General features: G+C 36.7%; 6 protein-coding genes and 1 non-coding gene across 9 annotated transcripts; 3 read left to right on the top strand and 4 right to left on the bottom strand.

Moving 5' to 3' along the window:
• Positions 1 to 298: 298 nt before the first annotated feature.
• On the bottom strand, positions 299 to 2,617 carry LOC149496572 (UDP-galactose/UDP-glucose transporter 4-like). Of its 2 annotated transcripts, XM_089721132.1 has the most exons (7): positions 2,077 to 2,614; positions 1,838 to 1,866; positions 1,520 to 1,721; positions 1,188 to 1,430; positions 1,008 to 1,109; positions 752 to 859; positions 299 to 643 (listed from the first exon to the last, which is right to left on the bottom strand). In XM_089721132.1, the coding sequence occupies exons 1-7, from the start codon at positions 2,200 to 2,202 to the stop codon at positions 416 to 418; spliced, it is 1,038 nt and encodes a 345-aa protein (XP_089577258.1). In that variant the 5' UTR covers positions 2,203 to 2,614; the 3' UTR covers positions 299 to 415. The 2 variants fall into 2 exon arrangements, with proteins under 2 accessions (XP_089577258.1, XP_089577257.1); XM_089721131.1 differs by having other exon boundaries at positions 1,008 to 1,430; positions 2,077 to 2,617.
• Positions 2,618 to 4,377: 1,760 nt separating this feature from the next.
• On the bottom strand, positions 4,378 to 6,452 carry LOC149496571 (DUF4378 domain protein). Its single transcript, XM_089721642.1, has 2 exons — positions 5,555 to 6,452; positions 4,378 to 5,196 (listed from the first exon to the last, which is right to left on the bottom strand). Exons 1-2 carry the CDS (start codon positions 6,236 to 6,238, stop codon positions 4,654 to 4,656), a joined length of 1,227 nt encoding a protein of 408 aa, XP_089577768.1. The 5' UTR covers positions 6,239 to 6,452; the 3' UTR covers positions 4,378 to 4,653.
• A 1,036-nt stretch (positions 6,453 to 7,488) lies between these two features.
• On the bottom strand, positions 7,489 to 7,570 carry TRNAS-UGA (transfer RNA serine (anticodon UGA)). Its single transcript has one exon. It is a non-coding gene; the product is annotated as a tRNA-Ser (tRNA).
• An 89-nt stretch (positions 7,571 to 7,659) lies between these two features.
• Positions 7,660 to 11,191, top strand: LOC149496569 (5'-3' exonuclease family protein). Its single transcript, XM_089721641.1, has 8 exons — positions 7,660 to 7,983; positions 8,075 to 8,251; positions 8,382 to 8,552; positions 9,136 to 9,317; positions 9,447 to 9,693; positions 9,813 to 9,948; positions 10,066 to 10,538; positions 10,664 to 11,191. The coding sequence occupies exons 1-8, from the start codon at positions 7,789 to 7,791 to the stop codon at positions 10,925 to 10,927; spliced, it is 1,845 nt and encodes a 614-aa protein (XP_089577767.1). The 5' UTR covers positions 7,660 to 7,788; the 3' UTR covers positions 10,928 to 11,191.
• A 1,682-nt stretch (positions 11,192 to 12,873) lies between these two features.
• LOC149496568 (two-component response regulator ARR14-like) lies at positions 12,874 to 14,933 on the top strand. Its single transcript, XM_089721966.1, has 5 exons — positions 12,874 to 13,042; positions 13,156 to 13,308; positions 13,392 to 13,790; positions 13,909 to 13,985; positions 14,089 to 14,933. The coding sequence occupies exons 1-5, from the start codon at positions 12,901 to 12,903 to the stop codon at positions 14,689 to 14,691; spliced, it is 1,374 nt and encodes a 457-aa protein (XP_089578092.1). The 5' UTR covers positions 12,874 to 12,900; the 3' UTR covers positions 14,692 to 14,933.
• Positions 14,934 to 21,920: 6,987 nt separating this feature from the next.
• On the top strand, positions 21,921 to 25,326 carry PFC1 (Ribosomal RNA adenine dimethylase family protein). Of its 2 annotated transcripts, XM_089721224.1 has the most exons (10): positions 21,924 to 22,230; positions 22,323 to 22,472; positions 22,552 to 22,608; positions 22,689 to 22,787; positions 22,944 to 23,039; positions 23,448 to 23,532; positions 23,954 to 24,006; positions 24,204 to 24,287; positions 24,580 to 24,690; positions 24,823 to 25,326. In XM_089721224.1, the coding sequence occupies exons 1-10, from the start codon at positions 22,009 to 22,011 to the stop codon at positions 24,886 to 24,888; spliced, it is 1,023 nt and encodes a 340-aa protein (XP_089577350.1). In that variant the 5' UTR covers positions 21,924 to 22,008; the 3' UTR covers positions 24,889 to 25,326. The 2 variants fall into 2 exon arrangements, with proteins under 2 accessions (XP_089577351.1, XP_089577350.1); XM_089721225.1 differs by lacking the exon at positions 24,823 to 25,326 and having other exon boundaries at positions 21,921 to 22,230; positions 24,204 to 24,316.
• Positions 25,178 to 26,137, bottom strand: LOC149496566 (AP2-like ethylene-responsive transcription factor SNZ). Its single transcript, XM_089721228.1, has one exon. The coding sequence runs from the start codon at positions 26,044 to 26,046 to the stop codon at positions 25,498 to 25,500; it is 549 nt and encodes a 182-aa protein (XP_089577354.1). The 5' UTR covers positions 26,047 to 26,137; the 3' UTR covers positions 25,178 to 25,497.
• Positions 26,138 to 26,408: the final 271 nt, after the last annotated feature.

Below are 26,408 nucleotides of genomic sequence, written 5' to 3'. Positions count from 1 at the left end.
TGCATGCCGACTTTTTGACACGTACGGTAAAAAAATGCCTCAGTCAAAATCAAATTCGGTAACATAAGCACCTGGATTTCTCGTTATGTTAAGCCGTCGTTTTCGGATGATGATCAGGCGATTGGGGCTCGTGTGAGCCAGCTACAGAGGTTTAATGAGCCATGTCGTTTTGGTTGGATTTATCGTACTTTCAATTCAAAATATAAAAAATGTGCTAGAATATAAAAATTTAAAGTGCAGAAAAGTAATTTTAATCTGAATTCCCATTTGTTAATCTCTTTTTTATCTGAAATATATATATGTGAATACTTATTATATTATGTAAATAAACAGTAAATATCAGGCTAAAGAAATTAAATTCCAAGAAGCATAAAATATAATAATAATAATAATAATAATATTATTATTATTATTATTAGACTAAGGGCCTCCTCTCTTCTTGAATGTCAATATTATCTTCTTCACCAGAGGAAGGTGGCTTTGGAATCCTCTTAGTCTTAGTTGCAGGCTTATTTTCAGGCAACAGCTTCAATGTGATACCCATAGCCATCAATAGAAGTCCGGTCCCGTGCTGTTCCGTTAATGGCTTCGTAAATATTATGTATGATAGGAGCAATGTCACCGCCTTCCTCGCCGTCGTCACCTGTGACCGATTAACAAAACATAAATTAAATGCCTGAATTGACATTAATAACATTGAATGCGCATTAAAAAGCCTCTGATATAAATGAAACAGAGTAGAGGAGCGTACCATAGCTGTGGTGGCTGCACCAAAAATGGCAATCAGAGAGAGTACAGAGACTTGACCAATAAACGTGGCCATGGCTTCAAACACCAACACCCCATATACGTATGGATGCTGCATCCATAATAAATGAAGTTAGTTTCTGATTTGATCTTTCTATTTTCATTTAGTTTCTAATGTCAAATAAAGAACAAAAGGAAATGGAAAAGATGGAAAATTTCAAATAAGATCATGCCTTGTTGGCAACTGTTGGAAGAGTTACCTGATAACATGAGTTCCAAGCTTTGAATAACTCTCCTGTCAAAAGCATGGGAGGGATCAAGAAAGGCAAACCCACTACGCTTGAACAGAACAGCATCTCCATCTGTAAAGAGAAACTGATTGTCACAAAAAGAAGAACGAAATCAAGAATCACATTTGGGAATAGTGTGTACATATTTACCTGAGTGGTTTCAGGATTCATTGTAAAAATAGCTTCTTGTAAATTACCAAGAAAGGAATCCATGATTAAAGCACCAGATATCATAACAACACCTATGATGCTAAAATTAGGAGAAGTTTTCGCATCTGCTAAAGTGAAAAGGATTAACCCCAAAACTAAAAGAACAGCTGATATATATTCGTGAGCTGGATATTTCCTTCTCAGTCCTGGAATGAATGCCCCCATCACCATCACCGGCAAAACCTACACCACCATCACCAATTCTAATACAATTAAACTATAATTAAAAGACAACAAAAATATATGGGACTATAATTTTTTTTCTTTTTTACCTTGGTGGATTTAAACATTATTTGTGCAGGGTAATTAAGAAAAGCTAAAGATCCTTTTGTTAGTCCATGGGAACCCATAAGAACTGCAGACATCTTCACATAAGTCTTCCATGGATTCACCATTTGCTTTGTTCTAAAGCCTTGGAGGTAAATCAACATAGCATACACAAAGATTTGAATAAATGTGAAGTACCAACCATAGCTGGAAAAATTAAACAACAATAATCAAATATCATCATAATTCACAAAAAAAAAAAAAAAAAAAAAAAAAAAAAAAAAATCAAATATACACAATATATATTATCAAACTCATCTCACCTAAATTGGAGCCTGTTATAAACATATTCCTGAAATTCAACACCAATTTAGTTAAGATTTTCTTATATATTTAAAAACATTCATAAGATTTTAAGAAGCACATTTTAAGGGAAATTATGAACCGAACAAATTAAAGTAGAAAATATTCGGCTCCATGGCGGATTTTCAAGTTTTGAACTTTAACCAAACAGAACGCAAGGAATGAAAAACAAAAGGAAAAACAGAAGAAAGCAAAAAACCTCGCAGATGCCATTGACAAGGTAACCAAAGAAGAAGCCAGAAGAGCAAATGAGAAACTGTTGCCATCTGGGTCTGTCAGTGAGGGAAATCCCAAAAAGAGCACGGCCTTGTTCTTCGCTCTTCATTTCTTGTCTTGGTCAGAAAAAGCTTGAATAAAATGGTGTGGATTCAATCAACAAATTCAAGAAACTCTCAACTCAACTTGTTCATTGATGGATTTGCATGTTGACTCGAAAACAGCTACTTGGAATTCGAAATGCCTTCGTTTTTTTCACGTTAACTATTACAATTTACTAATATACATGGAAGGCCTTGACTGACTCAACTCTTGCAAGAGGTTGTATTATATTATGAAGTATCAAACAAACTCTTTGCTCGGCTCCTGCAAAATCTGCAATGCAGACCGGAAAACACCTCACTTGTAAATTTATAATACGACTCTTTAAGATTTGAAAGCAAATCACTTCGTAACTGAACTAATCCTCAGGTTTTATGCATATGGTGGTCTCCACGTATAACGTTTCGTTTCTGTTTGGCACCGCCAGATTAGGTAGGTGACTTGATTCATTATATAGGATTGGTCGGTACTTGTGGGTATACTGTGACTTCTCCCACTAGATGATTTTTCTTTGTAGTAATAATAATAATTAATTAAAGAAGATTTGTTTTTGAGACTAATTAATTAAGGAAGATTTATTAGAGAGTAGGATTTGGCTTAACTTTTTAAACACGAAGCAACCTCTTAACTAACGTCTCAAATAATCTTCAAAAACAAAAATATTAATGGAAAATTTTTGCCTAAATTCCATACCACATTCCCATACACTAAATCAATTAAAAAATTTAAAAATATTATTATTTTATATTTTTTTCTCGGTATATAATAAAAAATATTTTTAATCGAATTAAAAGAACTGATTTGGTGTATAGGTGGCTGGGGTAGATAATTTTTTCAAATTTTAATTAGTGTTTTTCTGTTTGAAAAAAAATTTATCTACATCCGGTATATGAATCTACTTATACACAGAATCAATTATCAATTATAAATAGTATTTTGAATTAAACAATAGTATGTCTTTCTACCTAATGAAAAAAAATATTTAAAAAAATTTTAATTAGTTTGATGTATGGTACCGTTAAGCATATGACAATAGAAATTAGATTACTCATGTGCATTGTCTTTTAATTTTTTTCTGTTAAATAAAACGAATTAAATTATTATTATTTTTTTAAATATAGCCCTTTCAACGTGTTGGCTAATTCTATGTGTATGATTTGCCAACCCTAGAGTTCCACTAATTATAGTAATAATAAATAATTTTAATTGGATAATAATAAACTTTTCTTTAAAATATAATGAATTCGAATTTGAAGGCTAATTCTATGTATATGATTTATTAATAATAAAAATATATAAATACTGTATAACCTCCTTTCATCCTAGTTGGAGTCAGAACGGATCCAGAAAATTTAATCAGTGAAATAATATATGAAAATAATAATTTAGTAGAGATAAAAGGTAAAAATTTAACTGAGTAAATAAAAATTAATATAATTATATACACTAAAATATAAAAAATCATAAATTAACTTGTAAACAATGAGTGGGGCAATTGGCCCGTTGCAAATCTGCCCCTGGTTGGAGTGACCTCTTGGCAACTCATTGGAGTAGTATTTGTACTGAGATTGTGGAGCTATAAGGCAAGCAAAGTACAAAAATAATTTCTGAAGATGCTTAGCGGGGATCGAAATGTTCTTGGCCAAGAATCAGTGAAAGCATTTTGCCTTTGAAAAGCTGCTAGAAGAAGACGCATTGGAATTTGGAAGCCAATCACTTTACTAAGCAAAAGGTGCCTCTTTGCTTCTCATTTCTCATGGCCTTTTTAAGCCCATTTAGAAATACCAAGGACTCGTTTGGTTGAATATAGCCCAGTTTTGGGAAATTCAATATTCCGAGAGATATATTTGGAAATTTTATTATTATTATTTTTTCCAATCAATGGTAATAAATATCCCGACTTAACTTTAAAAAATTATTTTTATTAGTTTGGTGTAAAAGATAGGCCCATATAATGAAAATGACTTATCTAAATTAATAAAAAATTTACTTATATCTCGTGTACAAACTCGTCTCATACACCAAACCAATCACACTTAAATCATAAATTAGCTTGATTTAACAATACTTTTGATTGCATTGCACCTCAACTGCTCTATCTCCGTACCATTTTCTTCTGAAATAAAAACAAGTTGACTGAAATTTTAGAAATGAGATTCTAGCGATTCAGATTTGAGGATAATTGTAAAGCAAACAATCAAGGATTTTTCAGAGCTCTTTTAAAGATGCATGTGTCTACACATTGCACACGTGCCACTCTAAATTACAGGTCAAGATTTGATTTTTCAAAAAAAAAAAGAGAAAAGAATTTCTTATTTTCTCTTTTATTTTTGTACATCTGTCTACAAAATTTCAGCACAGGCCAAAGCCATATAATCCGTAGGGGGAAATGGCATAAGTTATGCCTAATCAAGATTTAACTAACGACACTCTATGCTTCGTTAATTTCTAATATCGATCAACAGACGAGATCAAGCAATAGGTCTTCCAGCAAAAGACCCATCATCCAATTCTCGACTTCCAAACCCACCATTTCTTCTTCTTCCTCAAGCTTACTCCACTTTCCTTGTCTCTCCATTTCTCTAATACAAGCCTCCTTGTTCTCCCCTCCAACCCACATCCTATCTTCGCCATTTATCCATTCCTTTACTCTGCTAATTAACATCTCACATTCAAACCCTTCATTTTTAGTTTCATATGTCTTTCTACACAATTCTTCCCTAAAGAAGTCGAACACCAGTCGCTCTTCCTTCATTGAACTTGTCTGTTTAAAATAGTTCAATAGCTGCCACGCTTCTTCTTCTTCTCCATTAATGGTGTTCGTCTCTGTTTCCTCTTCAGAGCTTGTGTTTTCATTCACTGCCATCCATTTTTCCAAGTTAAAAGGATACTTACTCTCCACATTGGCATTGCTTTCATCATATATTGAGCTTGAATCTTCATCTCCTTCGAATTCAATGTCGATTACTGAAATTGGGCTACTCAGCTGCTTCTCCTCCGCCTGTTCATTTTCATTAAATTAGTATTTCCATTAGAAAAGAAAAAAGTTAATTAAGGTTAAGAAATTAGCAGCCCAGGTGACAAGCGAAGGGCAGAAGGGACAACTTCTGTTTTGTCTCATCTGGTAGATTTACGTGGCTACAAGCCTACAACTGGACAAAACGACAAAAAACGCTAAAATACATAGCGTTTGTGACCAGGTACCGTACAAGACAGACAAGGTCAACCAAAATCTCGCTAAACGACACACAATCACCGCCTCTTATATCGTATATTAACCCATCTGAGGACATCCATGGACCCTCACCGGCAGACACAAAATATTTTGTTTAAGATGCGATGCACTAAATAATTCTCACCTTGGGTCCCACTATCTTTTCCGCCTCTATTGTCGCCTCGCCGACACATGGTAAATCTTTTTTACCCACTTCCATTGCCTCGTTTTCACCATACTCCTCAGAATTACCGTTCCAGAAAGGTAAATACTCTGATGTGAAATCACTGTCACACCAGCTCGACCCATTACTGCTGCAAGGAGTTGTGGTGGCGGACGCGGTAGAGGTGGTTGTGCAGTGATGTGGTGAGGAAGCCAAATCCAACGGCGGAGATTTCTCTTCCATGAGGTCTCGAAATGATTTCCACCGTATGATGTCTTTGATCGTAACAGTAATTTTGACTTCACTTTCTAGTTTGCTTTCGCTAGCTCTCTCTGTGTCTCTGCTGCTTGCACTACTCTTTTTAGACAGCCTTCGAGAAATGCTTCTGGGAAAAATCGATGGAGCCTTAACCGAAGTGAACTGGAAATTCTTGAGGGCGTTAATCACGGAATGAAAGGCAAACATTGTTGTTGATCGACTTCTGAACAGCTTTCCTGTACTAAGATCATTTTGGAAGACAGTTTGAATGCTAGAATCAGCGGGCTTTGTAGGAATTGATTTGAACCCAGTAGAGGAGCAAGTATGCAAATCATCTACAAGAAAATCTTTGAGCATTCTTTTCTTGAAGTTTGTGTTTAATGAAAGTGAATCATTTGAAAAACCCATATTATTATTTTGAGAAAGAAAGAGACTTTACGTGAAATTAGCAAAGAAAACAACAGAAGATGGAGAAATGGAGTGAAGAGTGAGGTATTTAAAAGGCAAAGAGGGAAGAAAGAGGGAAGAAAGAGGGAGGCAAGTTCTAGTTGGGGATCTCCAGGTAAGAAGCTCGTGCAAGTGGAGAAGGCATGAGAGAAGAGAAAAATGACAGAGAGGTGTAGAAGCGCGGATGCTTCTATTTATGTTTTTTTTTTTTTTTATCTAAAAAAGGAAGATAATTATTAATTAATTAATTAATCATGAAAGTGAGAGCTGAGGTCTTCGTACTTGAGAAAGAGTATGTCTTTGATAGGTCTGAGTTTGACAGTTTGACTGATTCACTAAATAGACAGAATGATAAAAATCAGGTGCAATATGTGTTTTTAATACCTGCCTAAATTAACTGTCATTAGCAAGGGACGATCACATGGTGGCTACTGAGAGCGTAGCAGAATCAGTGATCTCGTGATCTCTATCATTTCGTTTCTGGGATTTGTTAACTGAAATATTATCTGCAATGTGGGACCTTCATTTGAAGGGTGAGCCATTTTTGGCATGTGATGATATTTGTGGTTTGATTTTCATTAAATTTGGCTCCTAAACTAATAATGGACCCTCAAACCCAATTTAGACGTGACTAATCTTGTTTCAGAATTCATAACTCTTTCCTTATAAACGTTTTTTTCATACATTGAAGCTACTGTCATATTGATATGGGTAATAACTGTGTCTTTTCTCCATTTCTGGTGAGCATTTTAAAGAATCACATAAAGCAAGATGATGGGAGAATCGGAGCCGACCGACGGACAAGGGCGGAGGATGGCCCAGTTGGCAACTTGTTTAGTACAAAACCATAGAGGAAAGGAAGATACAGAATATGTAAAGATCGTTAATATATGGCTGATTGAATTGTCCACTATCTATAGCGTCCGGCCAGGTCATGGAAGAGTCTACATATTGCATATGACTAGTTTCTATTAGCCACTTAATTACAAGTGCAAGGATCTGATATGTGGACCCTAGTCAGAGGAGGATCCGATGTGTTGTGATTGCAAATGCTGGATTATGGTGCCTGCTCTACATTATTTCTACCAAATGTAACAAATTAAAATGTTATTAAATTAAATTTATATAAACAAATTAATTATTAGTTTAATACATGATTTCCTTCTTCGACGATTTTTCACCCATTAAAAAAAAAAAAAAGGAAAACAATTCGTCGACAGCAGGGTTCGAACCTGCGCGGGCGAAGCCCAACAGATTTCAAGTCTGTCTCCTTAACCACTCGGACATATCGACTTCTGATGCTTAGATTCTCTGTCTTAATAACATGAATTTTATTGGCCCCTGAATTGAAATTCTGGCGTATAACGGCACAAAATTCGCCATTGCTCTGCTGCTTCATCTTCTTCCTTTCTGTTCTTTGGAAAGAAGACTAAATTGAAAATTCTCTTGATAATGTTAAACATTGACGTCTCATCTGAATCATTTTTCTATTCCTCAAGTAGCAAAGATTAATGGGGGTGGGAGGCAAATTCTGGGATTTACTTAAACCCTATGCCCGACCCCAAGGACCTGATTTCTTGAGAGACAAACGGGTTGCCGTCGATCTTTCCTATTGGATCGTTCAGCACGAGACCGCAATCAAGTCGTACGTACGGAAGCCTCATGTCCGCCTCACCTTCTTCCGCACCATCAACCTCTTCTCTAAGGTCTCTCTCTCGCTTTCTCTGCCTTACAGAACAAATGTTTTCTATATTTAGGGTTCCTTTTAATATTTGAAACTGAGAATTGTTTCTCCAGTTTGGCGCATTTCCAGTTTTTGTTGTTGATGGGATTCCCTCGCCTTTGAAGTCTCGGGCGAGGATTGCTCGGTTTTTCCGTTCTTCCGGCATTGACGTTTCGTCGCTGCCGGTGGCTGAAGAGGGTGTTTCGGTCGAGAGGAACCGGGTGTTCTCAAAATGTGTTGAAGAATGCGTGGTTAGTTGTTTTGCCGCTTATTATCAACTTTGCTCTCCATTGGTTGGTTAGTCACTAAATTTGATTTGATTTTATCATTTTGGTAGTTGCTTGGAGCTCATTCAGTTATTTGCTGAAGTTGTTTTTGTAGGAGTTGCTTGAATTATTTGGAATGCCTGTTTTAACGGCAAATGGTGAAGCTGAAGCTTTGTGTGCTCAGCTAAATCGCGAAGGTCTTGTAGATGCTTGTATTACAGCTGACAGCGATGCGTTTCTTTTTGGAGCTGAATGTGTGATTAAATGCATCAGGCCTAACACAAAAGTATGTTTAATTCTTATTCTTGAAATCTGTTTTTGTAAAATTAACTCTTCCATTGAATTTTCACATACTGGCTATTCATACTGTCAAAAGTCACTGTCTTTTACCCACATGTAATAACAACCGCTAATTTGGTTGTGATTTTTCATCTTTTCCTAAATTAACTGGCCACCACGTATTTGGCCTTCTGCAACATATGATAATGCACATGTCTACACGTGGGAAAAAGGACTATGAAGGAATTAAAATTCATATAAAAGCATACTCACTTCAGGTTTCTTCATATTAGAGTTCTGAGTGGGCGAATTCAGGGAAGTTTTGAGCTTAACCGATACACTATAATCCTCAAGTTCAGAACTCATTGGGAGAGTTAATTTCAAAAGCATTTTATATTTGCAAATAATTTGTTTTTGACTTTTTGTATGTTTAGAAGGTGAGTTTGATGAAAGAAAATGAACAGGTTATGGTTGCCACAATTTATCAACTCTTTTCCTCTTGTCACTTTTATTCTTTTGACTGAAAGTTAATGGCTTTTTTATGTTGGTCCTTGTCCATTTTTGAAGCATTAAAATCTCATTGTGTGCAGGAACCATTTGAATGCTACCAAATGTCAGATATTGAAGCTGGTCTTGGGTTGAAGAGAAAACACTTAATAGCCATTTCCCTTTTGGTTGGAAATGATCATGATCTAAGTGGAGTACAAGGGATTGGAGTTGATACAGCTCTTCGCTTTGTCCAAACTTTCAGTGAAGATGAGATATTGAATGGGTTTGCCTCTATTCTAAATTTTTTTTTTTTTTTTTTTTTTTTTTTTTTTTTTTTCCGTATGTAGTTAAAATCATAGGGCTAAAATTATTGCCTCATAAATTTAAGCCTTTTTTTTTTTTTTTTCTGTAGCTTACATGAAATTGGCAAAGGAAATACCCACATATTTCAGTGTGTTTCAAAGGTTGTGGAACATTTTATGCTTGATGAAGATGAGGACTTGGCAAAGTCAAAAACTTCTCATTGTTCCTTTTGTGGGCATCCTGGGAGCAAAAGAGCACATTTTAATTCTTCATGTGAGTACTGTGGCACTGAGGATGGTGAGGGCTGCACAAGAAAGCCAAAGGGTTTTAAGTGCAATTGCTTCAGCTGTGATAAGGTGTTCCTTTATGTTTCCCTACCAAGTCTTTAGTTACATTATTGATGGCTTAATTTGTTTCTATGCAATATGATTAATCCTATCATTATTAACAACATTACATGATGTTTGCCTTTCAGGATCGCAAAGCAAAAGAGCAACAGAAGCATGAAAATTGGCAGATAAAAGTTTGTGACAAGATTTCAATGGAGCCAAATTTTCCAAATGATGATATCATTGAAATGTATTTGTGCAGCAATCATGGAAAGTTTACTGGTATGTGGAGTCAATTGAGTTTTCCTGCTTGCCTAATTTTTGACAGAAATTCTTCTTTTTTTTCCCCTATTATTTCTTGGCCTACACTGAGCCTTGCGTTATTTCCCTGCACTGTAGATCATGGTCCATGTTTATCATGGGGAAGCCCAAATACAGAGATGCTGGTCGATTTCTTGGTTTTTCACCAGCTTTGGGAGCCATCTTACATTCGGCAGCGGATGCTTCCTATGTTGTCGACCATATACTTGAGACAAATGGTTGCAAACCCAGGGAAAAGTATGCTATATGGGCAATATGAATTTGATTCTATTCAGCGTGTCAAAATAAGATATGGGCACCAATGTTATGTCATCAAGTGGAAGAAAGCTGCATTTACAGTTTGCAGTGATATCCATACTAAAACTGTGGAAGAATCAGATAACCAACAAGAAGATATTATAGAAATTGATGAATCCATGGATGAATTGGAAGATCGCAGCATTCCCCAGAGTTATGTTGATGATGGGAACTGGTTTTTGTTGACAGATGAAAATATGGATCTGGTTCGTGGTGCTTTTCCAGATGCAGTTGACAGATTTTTATATGAGAAAGTATGTTTTCTTTTCATGCGTCTCTCTGTGTCTCTTGTTCAAATTGCTTGATTTTTCTTTTTTTTTTTTTTTTTTTAATGAAATCTTGGAAGTGAGGTTTTGCCTTCGTGATTGAACACTGGCAGGAACTTAAAGAATCAAAAAGAAGAAAGTGTACAAACTTAAGATCTGAAGGGTCTGAGGGAAAGTCAGGATCAGTGAAGTCAAAAGCTGTCCAACTGAGTTTAACTGAATTCTACCGTTCTGCCAAAGTACCATCTCATGCAACTGGAGGGGAAGATCTATGCAATAGTTCTGAAAAACAAGATGATGTAAGATCAAAAGAAAAGAGGAAGGTCTCAAATTCAAAACTTTCAAAGTCAGTGAGGCGCCGCCTTCTGTTCAAGTAGGACATTTAAGGACACCACAAATTAAAATGCAAAGCTTTTTATATTCCTTCAGTCCTAGAACAGTTGCTTTTTTAGGATAAATTGAGTAACTTTGGATATAAATCTAGAGGTTGTAGAAAATTAGAAGATCCCCTGTGAAAACTGTGAACCTTGTGCTCATGTATTTACTATTTGTGATAGATTATAAAATCTTATTCAGATTGAAATGGTAAAAATAGATTGAAATAATGAGAAATAGATCAATTTGTAGATTTTGTCGTTGAATTTTGAATTAATAAATGTAATTAAAATACTAATAAAATTAAAATACATTCCTATATTTACTCAATATAAGAATTATGATTCCATTCATTTATTTTTTCTTTAATTTTTTCTATTTTTGAGTTTAAGTAGAATTTATAAACTCACTTGATCTTCAAAAAAATTTTTTTGATGTTATTATTATCTTTTGAATGATGGTGAAATTTATTATTTAACATTTGAAACTATTATTTTGATGCTTTAATTCTTAATTAATATATTTTTTTCTTTCTATTTAATTTTAATGAATTCTATATTAATATAAACTATGTAACATATTTCGATTTCTTCGTATTTATTTTGTTGAGTACCTATAAAGACATAATATATATTTAAAGCAAAGACCTAGTTAAATATATAAATTTTTTTTCTTAACATATATATTATTTTGTTGTATGTTATTTTTATTATCATCAATAGACATGTAAAGCTTATTTTGTTTTTTTGTTTTATGCATAGATATTTAAAACATATCTTTTTTATTTTTTTATATTTTTTTTATCTCAGTTAACTTTATGAATTTTTAAAACCTTAATAAAAATTTTAGTATCAAGACTCTTTTAATTTTAATTCTATATAATGAATATTTTATATCATCAAATATTTTCATAATAATATTTTTTTTAAAATAATAAATACTATAAATTCTAAACTAAAAAAAAAAGAAAAAAGTATATTCTCTAATAATTTAAATATGTAAAATAATTACAATAATATTAAATATAAGAAACTCATGCATAAGACCATATAGAATTTAATTTGACATTTAGGGTAAAATTAAGGCATGAATTCGAACCGAAACGCCAAAATAAATTCATTGGCAATATATGGAAGCAAATAAGGGCTTATTTGGTTTTCGGAAAAGATGGATTTCTGAAAAAAACAAGAAAATGAAAAAGAAAAATAGTAAATCATTATCAGGTATTTTCCAACAATATTTTATATAAGTTTTAGCATTTTGACTAAGTCAAAACGTTACTTTTATTATTTATAGCATTCGATAGTGGAGCATTTGTACTGATGTTTAAAATTTGAAGAGATAGATTATAAAACTTATATTTAGCGATGAAATGCTAGTTAAACAACTATTAGAACAAATAGCTAATTTTACCAAAAAATTCCGACTTAGAAAATTTTATTCCTGATCGATTTCCATGTTATTCCTTATTCTTCTTCACTTATCACGATCTTAATGGCTGCCGTTTAATAATAGGCTTTAAATTAGACCTATTGGACGGTAAGGTCTAAGCTAAATATTTTAAAAAATAATAAAAAATATAATTAATAAGCCTAAAAGATAACAATTTGTATAACTAGTATCTTGACGTGGACTCTTATCTGACAAGGTATATATGGCATCTGTAATAAACTAAAAAGGTAGGCAAATTGTGTTTCTTGACTTTTAATGGAGAGGTATTAATGGCATTGAGGCCAGGGTTGGCTTTCCAGAAATTCTTCCTTATTCTAACAGTTCAATTTTCCAATACCATTTATTGCTAGTTTATTTAGAATAGGATCCTTGTATGGAAAGACAGTACCACTTCCCTGAACAATGGAATACCTGACAATTTTAGATTAAGCTTCTTCAGAACTGTTATATACAGTCATCTCTATTTCTTGAAGCCGCGTGAGTTCAGAGAAATTATATTTTCTTCTCACCTTGTTTATGAAACATGACTAAGAAACAGGTTCTTTCAGTTGATAATGGTGAAACTGCACAATCAGGTTCTGTAGGGATCAGCATTTTAGTTGTGGATTGCAATTCCACATGCCTTACAATTGTATCAAAAATGCTTCTTAAATTTGGATATAAAGGTATGTCAATACAGAACTTAAATCTTTCTTGTTTTAGATTTTCTTCTAATATAATCTTTACGGGATAAATCTGCTGAAATTTAAAACTTTCCTGGAAATGCTTTGAATTTCAGTTATCACTGCTAAACGAACCACTGATGCACTGCGCATTTTGCGCGAGAGACAACAGGATTTAGACCTTATTCTGACAGAGATTCACTTGCCTGACATGGATAAATATGAGCTTCTTGAAACAATGGGACAATTGTCATGCTTGCCTATTGTGGGTACGTATCCCTCTGATTCCACCATAGTCATTGACTCTCACTGTCCTTTCTCTGCAATAAGATATTTGATTTTTGTTGTGCAGTTTTGTCGGCTGATACCAATGAGAATGCCATATTAGGCTGTCTGTTCAAAGGGGCTATGTTCTATCTTGTGAAACCAATTACACCACATGATATAAAAAACCTTTGGCAGTTCTCATATGTGAAGAAGCATGAGGAAGGTGTACAAACTGAAGGAGCAATGAGCTTTCGAGGGAAATCGCCTCCCGATAATGTGTCAAATGAGCCTTCAGAGTGTCTATCATTTTTAGACTCAGGAGAGCAAAGTGTCCGAAAGGGCAAAAGAAAAGCGTCAGAAGAGATAGATGGAAACAAGGAGGAAGATAACGCCAGCTCGAAAGTCTCAAAAAAGCCAAAGCTAATTTGGACTAATGAACTGCATGAGCGATTCCTGCAAGCTATCAGGCTTTTAGGCCTTGATAGTAAGATTTTCTATGCATAACTTAAATACATTCATCTGGTGCTAAAACATTTGTTTTAATGAATGAATATAAATGATAGCTCATTGCTTTCTTGATTTTCTTTTTCTTTTCAATATAGGTGCTCTTCCAAAGAAAATACTCAAGCATATGAATGTCCCAGGGTTAAAGAAAGAAAACATTTCAAGCCATTTGCAGGTTTATTATACTATTTCTTGATTTCTTTCTCCCGTTCTTCTGAGTGCTTAGTGTTGCTTTTGATTTCAAGAACATTTTTTTTTTCCAAATGTTGCATTTCCAGAAATATCGTCTTTCTTTGAGACGGGAACAGGAGGCAATACAAAAGACTATGCTCAGAGATTACCAACTTTCATCATTCGATTTGCAGTGTGAAAATTTTGAATACCTGAAGCCCCAATTCTTGATAACAAATAGTGAACCAGAATTCAGAAGCCATGCTCAGAATCCAAAATATGTCAATGGTTCTATATGTATGCCTTCTCTTGGTGGTGCAAAATTTCCTATTAATTTATGCTCAAACCACAATGACATGTCAATTCCTAAATATAATGATCAGGAATACTCTACTTATACCAGTTGTAGTGTTGTTGGAATTACTGTCAATGATAATGAAGATTTAGGAAGCCTTTGCCATATGGAAAGTGAAAATGGGGAAGAAATCTCCAAGCATAGTACCACTGTGTACAGTTTGGGAAATTCTGGATTTGAAAGAACAACCGATGGCATAGAAGTTTTGGGAAATTCCTCGGAGCAGCAACAGCAGCTGTCTCCACCCCCACTGTTATGGGAGCAAGTGGAAGACATTTTGGGGGCTGAAAGAGATGAGCTATTTGATATTGCAAATAGTTCTCAAATGTTTCTTGAAGAAGAAGATCTCTGGTAAATCAATATTCTTGGGATCCTGAAAATATGGATTTAGACATGGATGAAGCTGCAGAATCCAAGAAAAAGTTTCGATCTTTCAATAGAATTAGATTGTTATTTCAGTTGGAGGGGAATAATTGTGTTTTCAATAGTACTTAGTTTGCTGTATAAAACATTATAATTGTTGCATTCGTTCATATGCATATAGGGTAATAACCTTGATTTTATCCAATGGCCTAATGTTGTTAGTGTTGTGGAAATTGGGCTTTTTCCACCAAAAGCAATTTGTGAATTACTGTACTTACTAACTACACTAAGTAAATTCCCAGGTAAGTGGAGGAGTCACAAATGATCTCACTTAAAATTCAATTGCCTAGACAGAATTTACCTATAAATAATTAATTAGAAAATAACCACCAAAAATATTTTTTGCCCAACAATAGCTATTAAATAAATAAAGACAAAAGCAATAAATAAAAAAGAACACCAAAATTTAACGAGGTTCGGCCAATTTTGCCTACGTCCTCGGACACTACCAAATTTATATTTCACTAAAGAAATATACAAATTGAGAGAGGAGAGAAACTTGTCTAACCCACTTAAGAATTGGAAGACAAGTAGACAAGTTTTGGAATGAATAAAACTTAAGGAGCTAAGCTCCTTTTATAGCCAAACAACTCCCTATTCCCTTCCCTTTCTTTCGATGTGGGATTTGCAAGCCACCTAACCAATAATCTCCACCTTGGCGAAAATCCCACCAATACAAGCTTCTGCTGTGACATCCTGGACATCAGGGGGCATCACCTTAGGCGAATCCCACATCGGCTACGGACGAGGTAAACGATCTATACATAAGAGGGGTAGTCTCTAACCTTGGTAGGCGCCTTTTGAGTTGGCAGAGTGGGTGACCCCTGGCTCAAAGGGACAAAACCGTGAGGTGTAGGGACATCCGGGCCATCCGGGGACTATGCCAAAGCGGACAATACTTACCAAGGGTAGGGCTATGACAATTGGTATCAGAGCCGGCCTCGTTCCCTCGGGCTGGTGGTGGGGCAAACCTCAGCGAGGACGCTGAGTCCCTTAGGGGGGGTGAATGTGACATCCTGGACATCAGGGGGCATCACCTTAGGCGAATCCCACATCGGCTACGGACGAGGTAAACGATCTATACATAAGAGGGGTAGTCTCTAACCTTGGTAGGCGCCTTTTGAGTTGGCAGAGTGGGTGACCCCTGGCTCAAAGGGACAAAACCGTGAGGTGTAGGGACATCCGGGCCATCCGGGGACTATGCCAAAGCGGACAATACTTACCAAGGGTAGTGTGACATCCTGGACATCAGGGGGCATCACCTTAGGCGAATCCCACATCGGCTACGGACGAGGTAAACGATCTATACATAAGAGGGGTAGTCTCTAACCTTGGTAGGCGCCTTTTGAGTTGGCAGAGTGGGTGACCCCTGGCTCAAAGGGACAAAACCGTGAGGTGTAGGGACATCCGGGCCATCCGGGGACTATGCCAAAGCGGACAATACTTACCAAGGGTAGGGCTATGACAATTGGTATCAGAGCCGGCCTCGTTCCCTCTGGCTGGTGGTGGGGCAAACCTCAGCGAGGACGCTGAGTCCCTTAGGGGGGGTGAATGTGACATCCTGGACATCAGGGGGCATCACCTTAGGCGAATCCCACATCGGCTACGGACGAGGTAAACGATCTATACATAAGAGGGGTAGTCTCTAACCTTGGTAGGCGCCTTTTGAGTTGGCAGAGTGGGTGACCCCTGGCTCAAAGGGACAAAACCGTGAGGTGTAGGGACATCCGGGCCATCCGGGGACTATGCCAAAGCGGACAATACTTACCAAGGGTAGGGCTATGACAATTGGTATCAGAGCCGGCCTTGTTCCCTCTGGCTGGTGGTGGGGCAAACCTCAGCGAGGACGCTGAGTCCCTTAGGGGGGTGAATGTGACATCCTGGACATCAGGGGGCATCACCTTAGGCGAATCCCACATCGGCTACGGACGAGGTAAACGATCTATACATAAGAGGGGTAGTCTCTAACCTTGGTAGGCGCCTTTTGAGTTGGCAGAGTGGGTGACCCCTGGCTCAAAGGGACAAAACCGTGAGGTGTAGGGACATTCGGGCCATCCGGGGACTATGCCAAAGCGGACAAATTGTCATAGCCCTACCCTTGGTAAGTATTGTCCGCTTTGGCATAGTCCCCGGATGGCCCGGATGTCCCTACACCTCACGGTTTTGTCCCTTTGAGCCAGGGGTCACCCACTCTGCCAACTCAAAAGGCGCCTACCAAGGTTAGAGACTACCCCTCTTATGTATAGATCGTTTACCTCGTCCGTAGCCGATGTGGGATTCGCCTAAGGTGATGCCCCCTGATGTCCAGGATGTCACATCTGCTCTTTCTCTCACAAAGTTGTAATGTCTTCAAATGTGCTTGGCAATGCCAAGCTTCAATTTTTAACAATATTGATCAAGTCCAAACAGTGTTTGAACTTGACAGCTGTCACCACTTTTGTCAACATATCAGCAGGATTTTCAGTAGTCTGAATCTTCTGGAGTTGAACCTGTCTTTCCTCCAGAATTTCTCTGACAAAATGAAATCGAACGTCGATATGCTTCGTCCTTGCATGATAAACTTGGTTCTTTGCCAAGTGAATAGCACTTTGACTATCGCAATGTATAACAATGTTGTTTGCCTAATTCCCAATTCATCAAGCAATCCTTGAAGCCAAATTGCCTCCTTAACAGCCTCTGTAACTGCCATGTACTCTGCCTCTGTTGTAGACAAAGCCACTGTTGACTGTAAAGTAGACTTCCAACTAACTGGTGCTTTTGCAAGAGTAAACACATAACCAGTAGTTGATCGACGTTTATCCAAATCACCGGCATAATCAGAATCACAGTATCCGACTATGCGTTGACCACTATTCTTATCCTGCTCAAAAATCAATCCAACATCCACGGTGTTCTGAAGATACCGCAGAATCCATTTCACAGCTTGCCAATGCTCCTTGCCAGGATCATGCATGTATCTGCTCACAACTCCAACTGCCTGTGAAATGTCAGGTCTTGTACACACCATAGCATACATCAAGCTACCTACAGCATTTGCATAGGGAACTCTTGACATGTATTCCCGTTCTGCATCATTTTTTAGCGACTGAGCTGCACTGAGTTTGAAATGAGGAGCAAGAGGTGTACTAACAGGTTTGGTTTTGTCATCCATACCAAAACGCTTTAGTATTTTTCTCAGATATTGCTTCTGATTCAGACAAAGTCTCCCCAATTTCCTATCTCTGGTTATCTCCATGCCGAGAATCCTTTTTGCTTCGCCCAGATCTTTCATTTCAAATTCTTGATTCAACTGATTCTTCAAATTCTCAATTTCTTGTTTATTCTTTGAAGCTATTAGCATATCATCAACATACAAAAGTAGATAAATGAAAGAGCCATCTTGTAGCTTGCGCAAATACACACAATGATCGTATTTGCTTCTTGTGTACTTCTGCCTTTGCATAAACTTATCAAATCGCTTGTACCACTGCCTCGGAGATTGCTTCAATCCATAAAGCGATTTTTCAAGTTTGCATACCATATTTTCCTTTCCAACAACCTTGAATCCTTCTGGCTGAGTCATATAGATTTCCTCTTCCAGATCTCCATGTTAAAATGCAGTTTTTACATCCAATTGAACTAGTTCCAAATCAAACTGTGCTACCAAGGCTAACAAAATCCGAATGGAGGAATGTTTTGCAACTGGAGAAAATACTTCATTATAATCAATTCCCTCCGTCTGAGCGTAGCCTTTAGCTACCAACCTTGCCTTATAGTGAACACTGTCTCTGTCAGGAAATCCATCTTTCTTTGCATATACCCATTTGCATCCTATTGCCTTCTTTCCCTTTGGTGGATCAACTAAGTTCCACGTCTGATTCTTATAAAGGGACTTCATTTCATCTTCCATAGCTTTTCTCCATTTTACTTCTTCTGAACTTTTGACAGCTTCATTGAAAGTGGATGGAATGCTATCATCTGCAATTGGAGATGCATAGGCCACCATATCATCAAAACGAGCAGGCTTTCTTATAACTCTCCTTGGCCTATCAAGTGCAATTGACTCAAGTTGCTGTGGAGGTTCTTGGAGTTGAACCTCGTCTTCATCTGAATCTCCTTCTACCTCAGGAGTTTCTGCAGGTTCGGTACTTGCCACTGGGATTTTTCTATCAAACTCCACCTGTTTGTGGAGTACCATCTGATTGTTCTACTGTCACCTTTTTTAACATGGTAGATTCATCAAAAGTGACATCTCTGCTAAAGATTATTTTCTTTGATTCTGTGCACCATAGTCGATAGCCTTTAACACCGGTGCTTATCCCCATGAAAATGGCTTTCTTAGCTCTTGGATCCAACTTCGATTCCTTAACATGATAATATGCAGTGGAACCAAATACACGTAAGGAATCATAATCATTAGCAGGTTCTCCACACCATACCTCTATAGGTGTTTTGCCACCAATAGCAGTTGATGGTAATCGATTAATAAGATGGCACACATATGACAAAGCCTCAGCCCAAAATTTCTTGTCTAACCCAGCATTAGACAACATACACCGAACTTTCTCCAGCAACGTTCGGTTCATACGTTCTGCCACCCCATTTTGCTGCGGTGTATTTCTAACTGTGAAGTGTCGAACAATGCCTTCATTTGCACAGATTTTATCAAAAGCATCATTTTTGTATTCTCCTCCATTGTCTGTTCGGAGACATTTGATGCGTCTGCCAGTCTGAGTTTCTACCAATTTTTTCCACTTAAGGAAAACTCCTAGCACTTCATCTTTTGATTTTAAAGTATACACCCAAACCCTTCGAGAGAAATCATCAACAAAGGTCACATAATAGTGTTTACCACTCAAAGAAGCTGTTGTAGAGGGTCCCCATACATCAGAGTGAACATAGTCCAAAATACCCTTGGTATTATGGATTCCGGTGCCAAATTTCACTCTTGTCTGCTTTCTTTTGGTGCAATGCTCACAGAAGTCCAACTTGCAGGTTTTGACATTTTTCAGTAATCCCTGATCTGACAATCTTTTCAAGGATTTTTCACCTGCATGTCCCAAACGCCTATGCCACAATCTAGTTGTTTACAACTCTTTGTCATCACTAGAAACAACTGTTGCTGTCGATCCAATAATTGTATTACCCTGATAGTAATACAAATTATTCCTTCTCCGAACTCCTTTCATCACCACAAGTGCACCTGAGATGACTTTCATCACTCCATCTTTTGCAATTACAGTGAGTCCTTTTGATTCTAAGACTCCCACTGAAATGAGATTCTTTGTCAAACTCGATACATATCGAACATCAGTCAGGATCCTGATTGACCCATCATGATTCTTCAAACGGACTGAACCAATCCCTTCTGTGAAGCAAGGAACATTATTTGCAGTATAGACAACTTCATTTTCAAGTTCTTTAAAGTCAAAAAACCAGTCCCGGTGGGGACTCATATGATGACTGCATGCAGAGTCTAGCAGCCATACCTCACTAGAACTTGACAAATTTGCTGATGAATTGTCTATAAATGTCATGATAACTAATGAGAAGTCTGAGTCTTCATCATCACACTCAGCTATGTTTGAATCATTAACAGCTTTGCCTTTGGCTTTCAGCTTTGGGCAATTTTTCTTCCAGTGACCTTTCTCACGACAAAAGGCACACTCATCTTTTTCAACTCTGGATCTTGAACGGGATCTACTTTTCTTTCCCCCTTTCTTTTGGCTTCGTGAACGACCTCCAACCACCAGAGCTTCTGCTTCAGTTGCCTTTTCCTTCTTTTCTATCTTTCTCAGTTCATGGCTGTAAAGATCAGCACAAACTTCACTGAAAGTCACATCTTTATTCCCATAGATTAGAGTCGTTGTAAGATGTTCAAACTCATCAGGAAGAGATGCTAGCAACAACACTGCCAAATCTTCGTCTCCAAATATCACATCCAAATTAAACAAATCACCCACCAACTGATTAAATTTTGTGATGTGTTCATTCATAGTGGTACCAGGAACATAATCGAAGCGATACAATTTCTTCTTCATGAAGAGTTTATTCTGATTGTTTTTCTTCAAAAATTTCTCCTCCAATGCCTTCCACAATTTGTTTGCAGAAGTTTCTTTCGAGAAAGCATATTTTTGCTCTCTAGAAAGACACGACCGAATTGTACCACATGTCAGACGATTGATGGTCTTCCATTCACTCTCCTCCATCTCGTTTGGTTTCTCTTTTTCAATAGCAACATCTAGACCTTGCTGAAAGAGAGCGTCTAAAACTTCACTTTGCCACATGCCGAAATGACCGGTCCCATCGAAAATCTCCACTGTAAATCTTGCATTTGATACAGCATTTCTTATGAAGGTTGATGCTATAGCAGGTGTGGTATTTTTCTTTCCATCTGCCATTTCTACTTTAAATATTTAATAGCTATAAAATCAATTTTCAAAATGCAGAACACAACCAAGGAACCTTTTTTATGTGGCAGATCAGACTATGCTGCAACCACAGTGAATACTTAGTAACCTTGGCTCTGATACCAATTGTTGTGGAAATTGGGCTTTTTCCACCAAAAGCAATTTGTGAATTACTGTACTTACTAACTACACTAAGTAAATTCCCAAGTAAGTGGAGGAGTCACAAATGGTCTCACTTAAAATCCACTTGCTTAGACAGAATTTACCTAGAAGTAATTAATTAGACAATAACCACCAAAAATATTTTTTTGCCCAACAATAGCTATTAAATAAATAAAGACAAAAGCAATAAATAAAAGAGAACACCAAAATTTAACGAGGTTCGGCCAATTTTGCCTACGTCCTCGGACACTACCAAATTTATATTTCACTAAAAGAAATATACAAATTGAGAGAGGAGAGAAACTTGTCTAACCCACTTAAAAATTGGAAGACAAGTAGACAAATTTTGGAATGAATAAAACTTAAGGAGCTAAACTCCTTTTATAGCCAAACAACTCCCTGTTCCCTTCCGTTTCTTTCGATGTGGGATTTGCAAGTCACCTAACCAATAGTTAGGCCATTATATGGTTGTAATCAACCTTATAACGAAATAAGAATTATACGTTATAAGAATTATATTTACCGATTTTTAAAATTATTATATTATTTTTTATTTTTTTTAATATTTATAATTAATCTTATTGTAATCATTTCACAATTTGATAAAATAATCTTTCCGGGACCCAATGCTAAACAAAATAACGGATTTTTCCCAAAACCCAGCTACTACCATTTCTCACCTCAGACGGTAGGGGAAGATGAACTCCGCACCTCATCTCCTGCAACTGCTCATGCCAATTCCTCCTTCAAAACCTAGAACCAGAGGGGCACCTTCATTCCCGGCGCACAATAACGCCGTACGCTTACAAACCCGAAAGCTAACGGTAACTTGTGGCACAAAAAGAAGCCCAGACGACTACCACTCCACTCTCAAAGCCCTCAACTCCAGAGGCCGCAGACCCCGAAAAACCCTAGGCCAGGTTTTTTAATCCACTTGTTTCCTCTTTTTTTTTTTTTCTCAAAATTATTGTGGAATTGGTTTTTCAATTCAGCATGTAAAAAATGACTGCAGCATTACATGTTGAACACTCAAGTAAACGAGCAGCTTGTTGGTGCTGCTAATGTTGAAGACGGAGATGTAGTCCTTGAAATTGGACCTGGGACTGGTTCTTTGACTAACGTTCTTTTGGACGCCGGAGCCACCATTCTTGCCATTGAGAAAGTATTTTATAATTTAGCTGTAGATATGTCTAAAAATTTTGTTAATTTCCCAAACAATTTAATGATGACCTGATATTTAGGATCCTCACATGGCTGCTCTAGTTACAGAAAGATTTGCTCATACTCAACGTTTGAGGGTAAATGATGCTCAATTTAGTCTTTATGTATTTATTTGTAATTACTGCAGTGTTATGGTGTAATGTTATAATTCTCTTAGGTTTTGCAAGAGGACTTTGTCAAATGTCACATTCGTTCCCACATGTTGTCGCTGTTGGAAAGCTTAAGTACTTTGAATCCAGAACCAAGATACGCTAAAGTGAAAATCCTACTTTGTGATTCATTTCTCTGCAATATTTGCTTAAAAACAATCATTAGTTTTTTGCTTTGAAACATTTGGAATTTAATGAAAAATTTTCACTTTTCTCTAATTAATGTTGAAAAACAATAAAGTAAATAAGCTTGCTTTTTGCAGGTAGTCGCTAATATACCATTTAACATAAGTACAGATGTAGTCAAACAATTGCTTCCAATGGGTGACATTTTCTCAGAAGTTGTTCTTTTACTCCAGGTGAGAATTTCTTCATCTTTGATATTAACTACTTAATAATCTTGAGAGTATCGTACATTTCTCTTCTCTCTCTTTTAAAATGTGTCAATTCTGTACATTCTTTAAAGCACTAGAAGATGTAATTTGCAAATGAACTCTATATGTTCGAGGAAAGTATAAGTATAAATTAGAAACCACTGTCTTCGTGTTGATCGAACTCAGGCTTCATAGAATGACAATGAGAAGAATGTTGATCCTTATCTTGTTTATGGGTAGATATGGACGTTTTATGCAAGTTAAAAATAGCAGGCTTGGACATTGATGAACCAACAATGTGGTGTTGGTCTTGTTATTCAATTGATCTGAGGGATTGGTTAAGTTTAAAAGACTGACAAACTGACATACAAAGTAATTCTTTAATGTTTTCAGGAGGAGACAGCTTTGCGTTTGGTGGAATCATCCCTAAGAAAATCAGAATACCGACCTATCAATATCTTTGTCAATTTTTATTCAGGTACATCTGCATTATAAATCTACTTGAAGTGGTTATTAGCAGCTTTGATTGTTCTCATGCCTTGATTCAGGTATCTGCATTTGAGCTTTATTATTCAATAGGAATTAAACCTGCAATTGAAAATAGGCAATTTTTATTTGCCAAATATCAACAAGGACGACTCCCAATTTTTCTATTTTCATTTTTCTATTGATTTTTTTTAGTGTATACATTTAAGTGAATTATTTTAGTTATGGGTTCTACTTTTTTTTCTCAAGTTAGCTTTTTGTAGATCCCATGTCAGCTTCTAAGATTTTATTCAGAATGTTATAGAAAGGAATTTCGGTGGTTACATCTAGCTATGCTTGTCCTGGGCACATGATGATTTGCACAAATATTATTCTTTAGGTCCTAATTTCAATCTGCTGGTTTTGTTTTTCAGATCCTGAATACAAATTTAAGGTCCCTAGGTCGAATTTTTTCCCTCAGCCAAATGTAAGGAACTTGTTTAGTAACGATGCAAATATATGCTTTATACAACTTTCTTTCCAATGAAAGTCTCATGGGCATAGCCATAGAAGAATATACAGAGAATCATTGTTCAATATTTTGTATATATACAGAATAAAGTCAGCTTTGACTTTTTCTCAAAGAACATACAGAAAACTGATCATTTCTCATCTTTTTTATAGGTTGATGCGGCTGTTGTTGCATTTAAGCTGAAGCAAGCCACAGATTATCCAGCTGTTCCCTCCACTAAAAGCTTCTTTTCAATGGTTGTTTCTTTTCTGATGGGCAACTTAATGTACTTATGCACTAGAAATTCCTCATATTCATAACAAGCTCTTTTTCTTTGGTGCTGGCTTTTGCAACAGTTTCAATTATTTCTTATGTCTTGCTCAAAAGTGTTGATCAGGAATTTAGACTAAAGGCTTGACCACTTTTTTAAACTTGGGATGTTTTCAATTATGGTTTCTGATCAAACTTTTGGATCAAGTTCATATCTTTTACTGATAATTGTAATTTTTTTTCTGCCCCAGCTCTAATTGAGCCACTTCGTGCATATAGGTGAATTCTGCATTTAATGGGAAACGCAAGATGTTGCGAAGATCACTTCAGCACATATGCACATCTCTTGAGATTGAAGAAGCTCTTGAAAATGTTGGTCTTCCAGCCACTGTAAGTGAGATGAATAGCCTACATTTGATGAATCAAAATCATTGTTTCATTTTCTAATAATTGCCACATTCTATCTTGTAGTTTCTTTTCATGATGGTATTGATTTCAAAACTGTATTTGCTCATATTGCAGTCAAGACCAGAGGAGCTTACCTTGGATGATTTTGTAAAATTGCACAATTTGATTGTGAGAGTATAGATAATATTTTGCTGAATCATGGTTATGCAACAGCAAGTTCATGAACATGACCCGTGAAACAGGCCAACAGAGATGGTTTCCTCTGCCCCAATGTTATGGTTTCAGCAGATTAATATTTAACATATGAGAACCAGAGTTGAGGAATCAATTGGGGAGGATAAATGTTAAATGGCGACATTCATGACTGAAGGCTAATGACAATGACATGGAACTGAGGATCAATCAAAATGAGGTTAGTTGAGAGGCAGGATTAGTACAATTTCTAAAGTCTACTTCATGCTCTGCAGTATGCATATGATAGTCTTGAATTATAATGAAGCAGCAGGGAACTGATTCAGTTTCATCAAATCTGTACATGAAAACTGAACAACAAATTGTACATAAAAAGTTAAAAACAGAGTATTGCACTGCCTGTATCTAAGCTTGATATTCTCTCAATTTTTGTGCTTTTATCCCAAATTCAGCTGCATTATATATTTCACTATAGCATTTAAATTAAAAAAGAACAGAAAAGGAGGAAAATGGAAATGGAAAACAAAATTCTTCGTAAAAGAATTGCCAACTCCGTTATCAAATGCTCTGATTTTCTTCATAAACCCCAAATTAATTTCAGCCATGAAACTGGTAGACAAGATCTAAAGCTCTTAATCTAGTCCCATGAGGATCGAAATTCTTTATTGCTACTGAGTCCGCGTCACCAAGCAACCTCCTTTCCTCCGCCACAGACGACGGAGAAAGCGGTCGCTTGGCCCGCTTATTCTTGATAAAGCAAACCCTCATCTTCTCCTCCACCTTGTCAATCGTTGCCTTCGAATTCTCTTCGGCTCCCGCTTCATAATCATCATCACCAACTTGCATCGGCTCATCCCCGTCCTCCCCAGCGACAGCCATGCCAGCTCCAGTAGCGGAGGAGAGAGAGTTCTCCGCGATGGCATGAGCAGGTGGATGATTGGAAAGAGGGAAATAGGTTTGGGATATGAATGAAGAGAGATGTTGGTGGGCTTGGTGAAGAGAGGAGTAGATTTGTAGAAGATGGTTTGGGTGAGTGGTGGTAGGCAGTTGTTTAGCCATGAGCGTTGCTTGCTCTAAAGACAGTATCAGCTCAGCCAATGGGACCGGTGGCGTTGGTGCTTCTGAATCTGATGTCAAGTTGTTCATACTCTCCTCCTCTCCCAATCTCTCTCGATCGACCTTTCCGTAACAGTTGTTTATGAATGCAGAGTTGGGTTTTAGGGCCTGCAAGGCTTTTGTGGACTCTGCTTAGAAAACAGTTTTAATGGGAAGTCCTTATTTCTTTTCTTGAAAGTTCCCTCATATGATTGTAATTCTTGAAATTTAATTTTTTTTTCTTTTTTTGAGATTAAGGTCTATAATTATTAGAAAGTTTTGAATATTTTACTTGGTATAAAAACAATTTTAAAGTCTGTAACTTGATCCTTCACCATTGAAATTCAATCACCTTCTACCAAAGCAAGCATACCAGATAATTTCGTGCCACTTCTCTTTATTTATATGGATAA

This window comes from Jatropha curcas, chromosome 5, assembly GCF_041381405.1.
Source record: "Jatropha curcas cultivar XTBG-Jc1 chromosome 5, XTBG_Jcur_1.0, whole genome shotgun sequence".
Taxonomy (NCBI): Eukaryota; Viridiplantae; Streptophyta; class Magnoliopsida; order Malpighiales; family Euphorbiaceae; genus Jatropha; species Jatropha curcas.
Note: the sequence above shows the minus strand (reverse complement) of the source record. Positions and strands in the feature narration are given on the sequence as shown.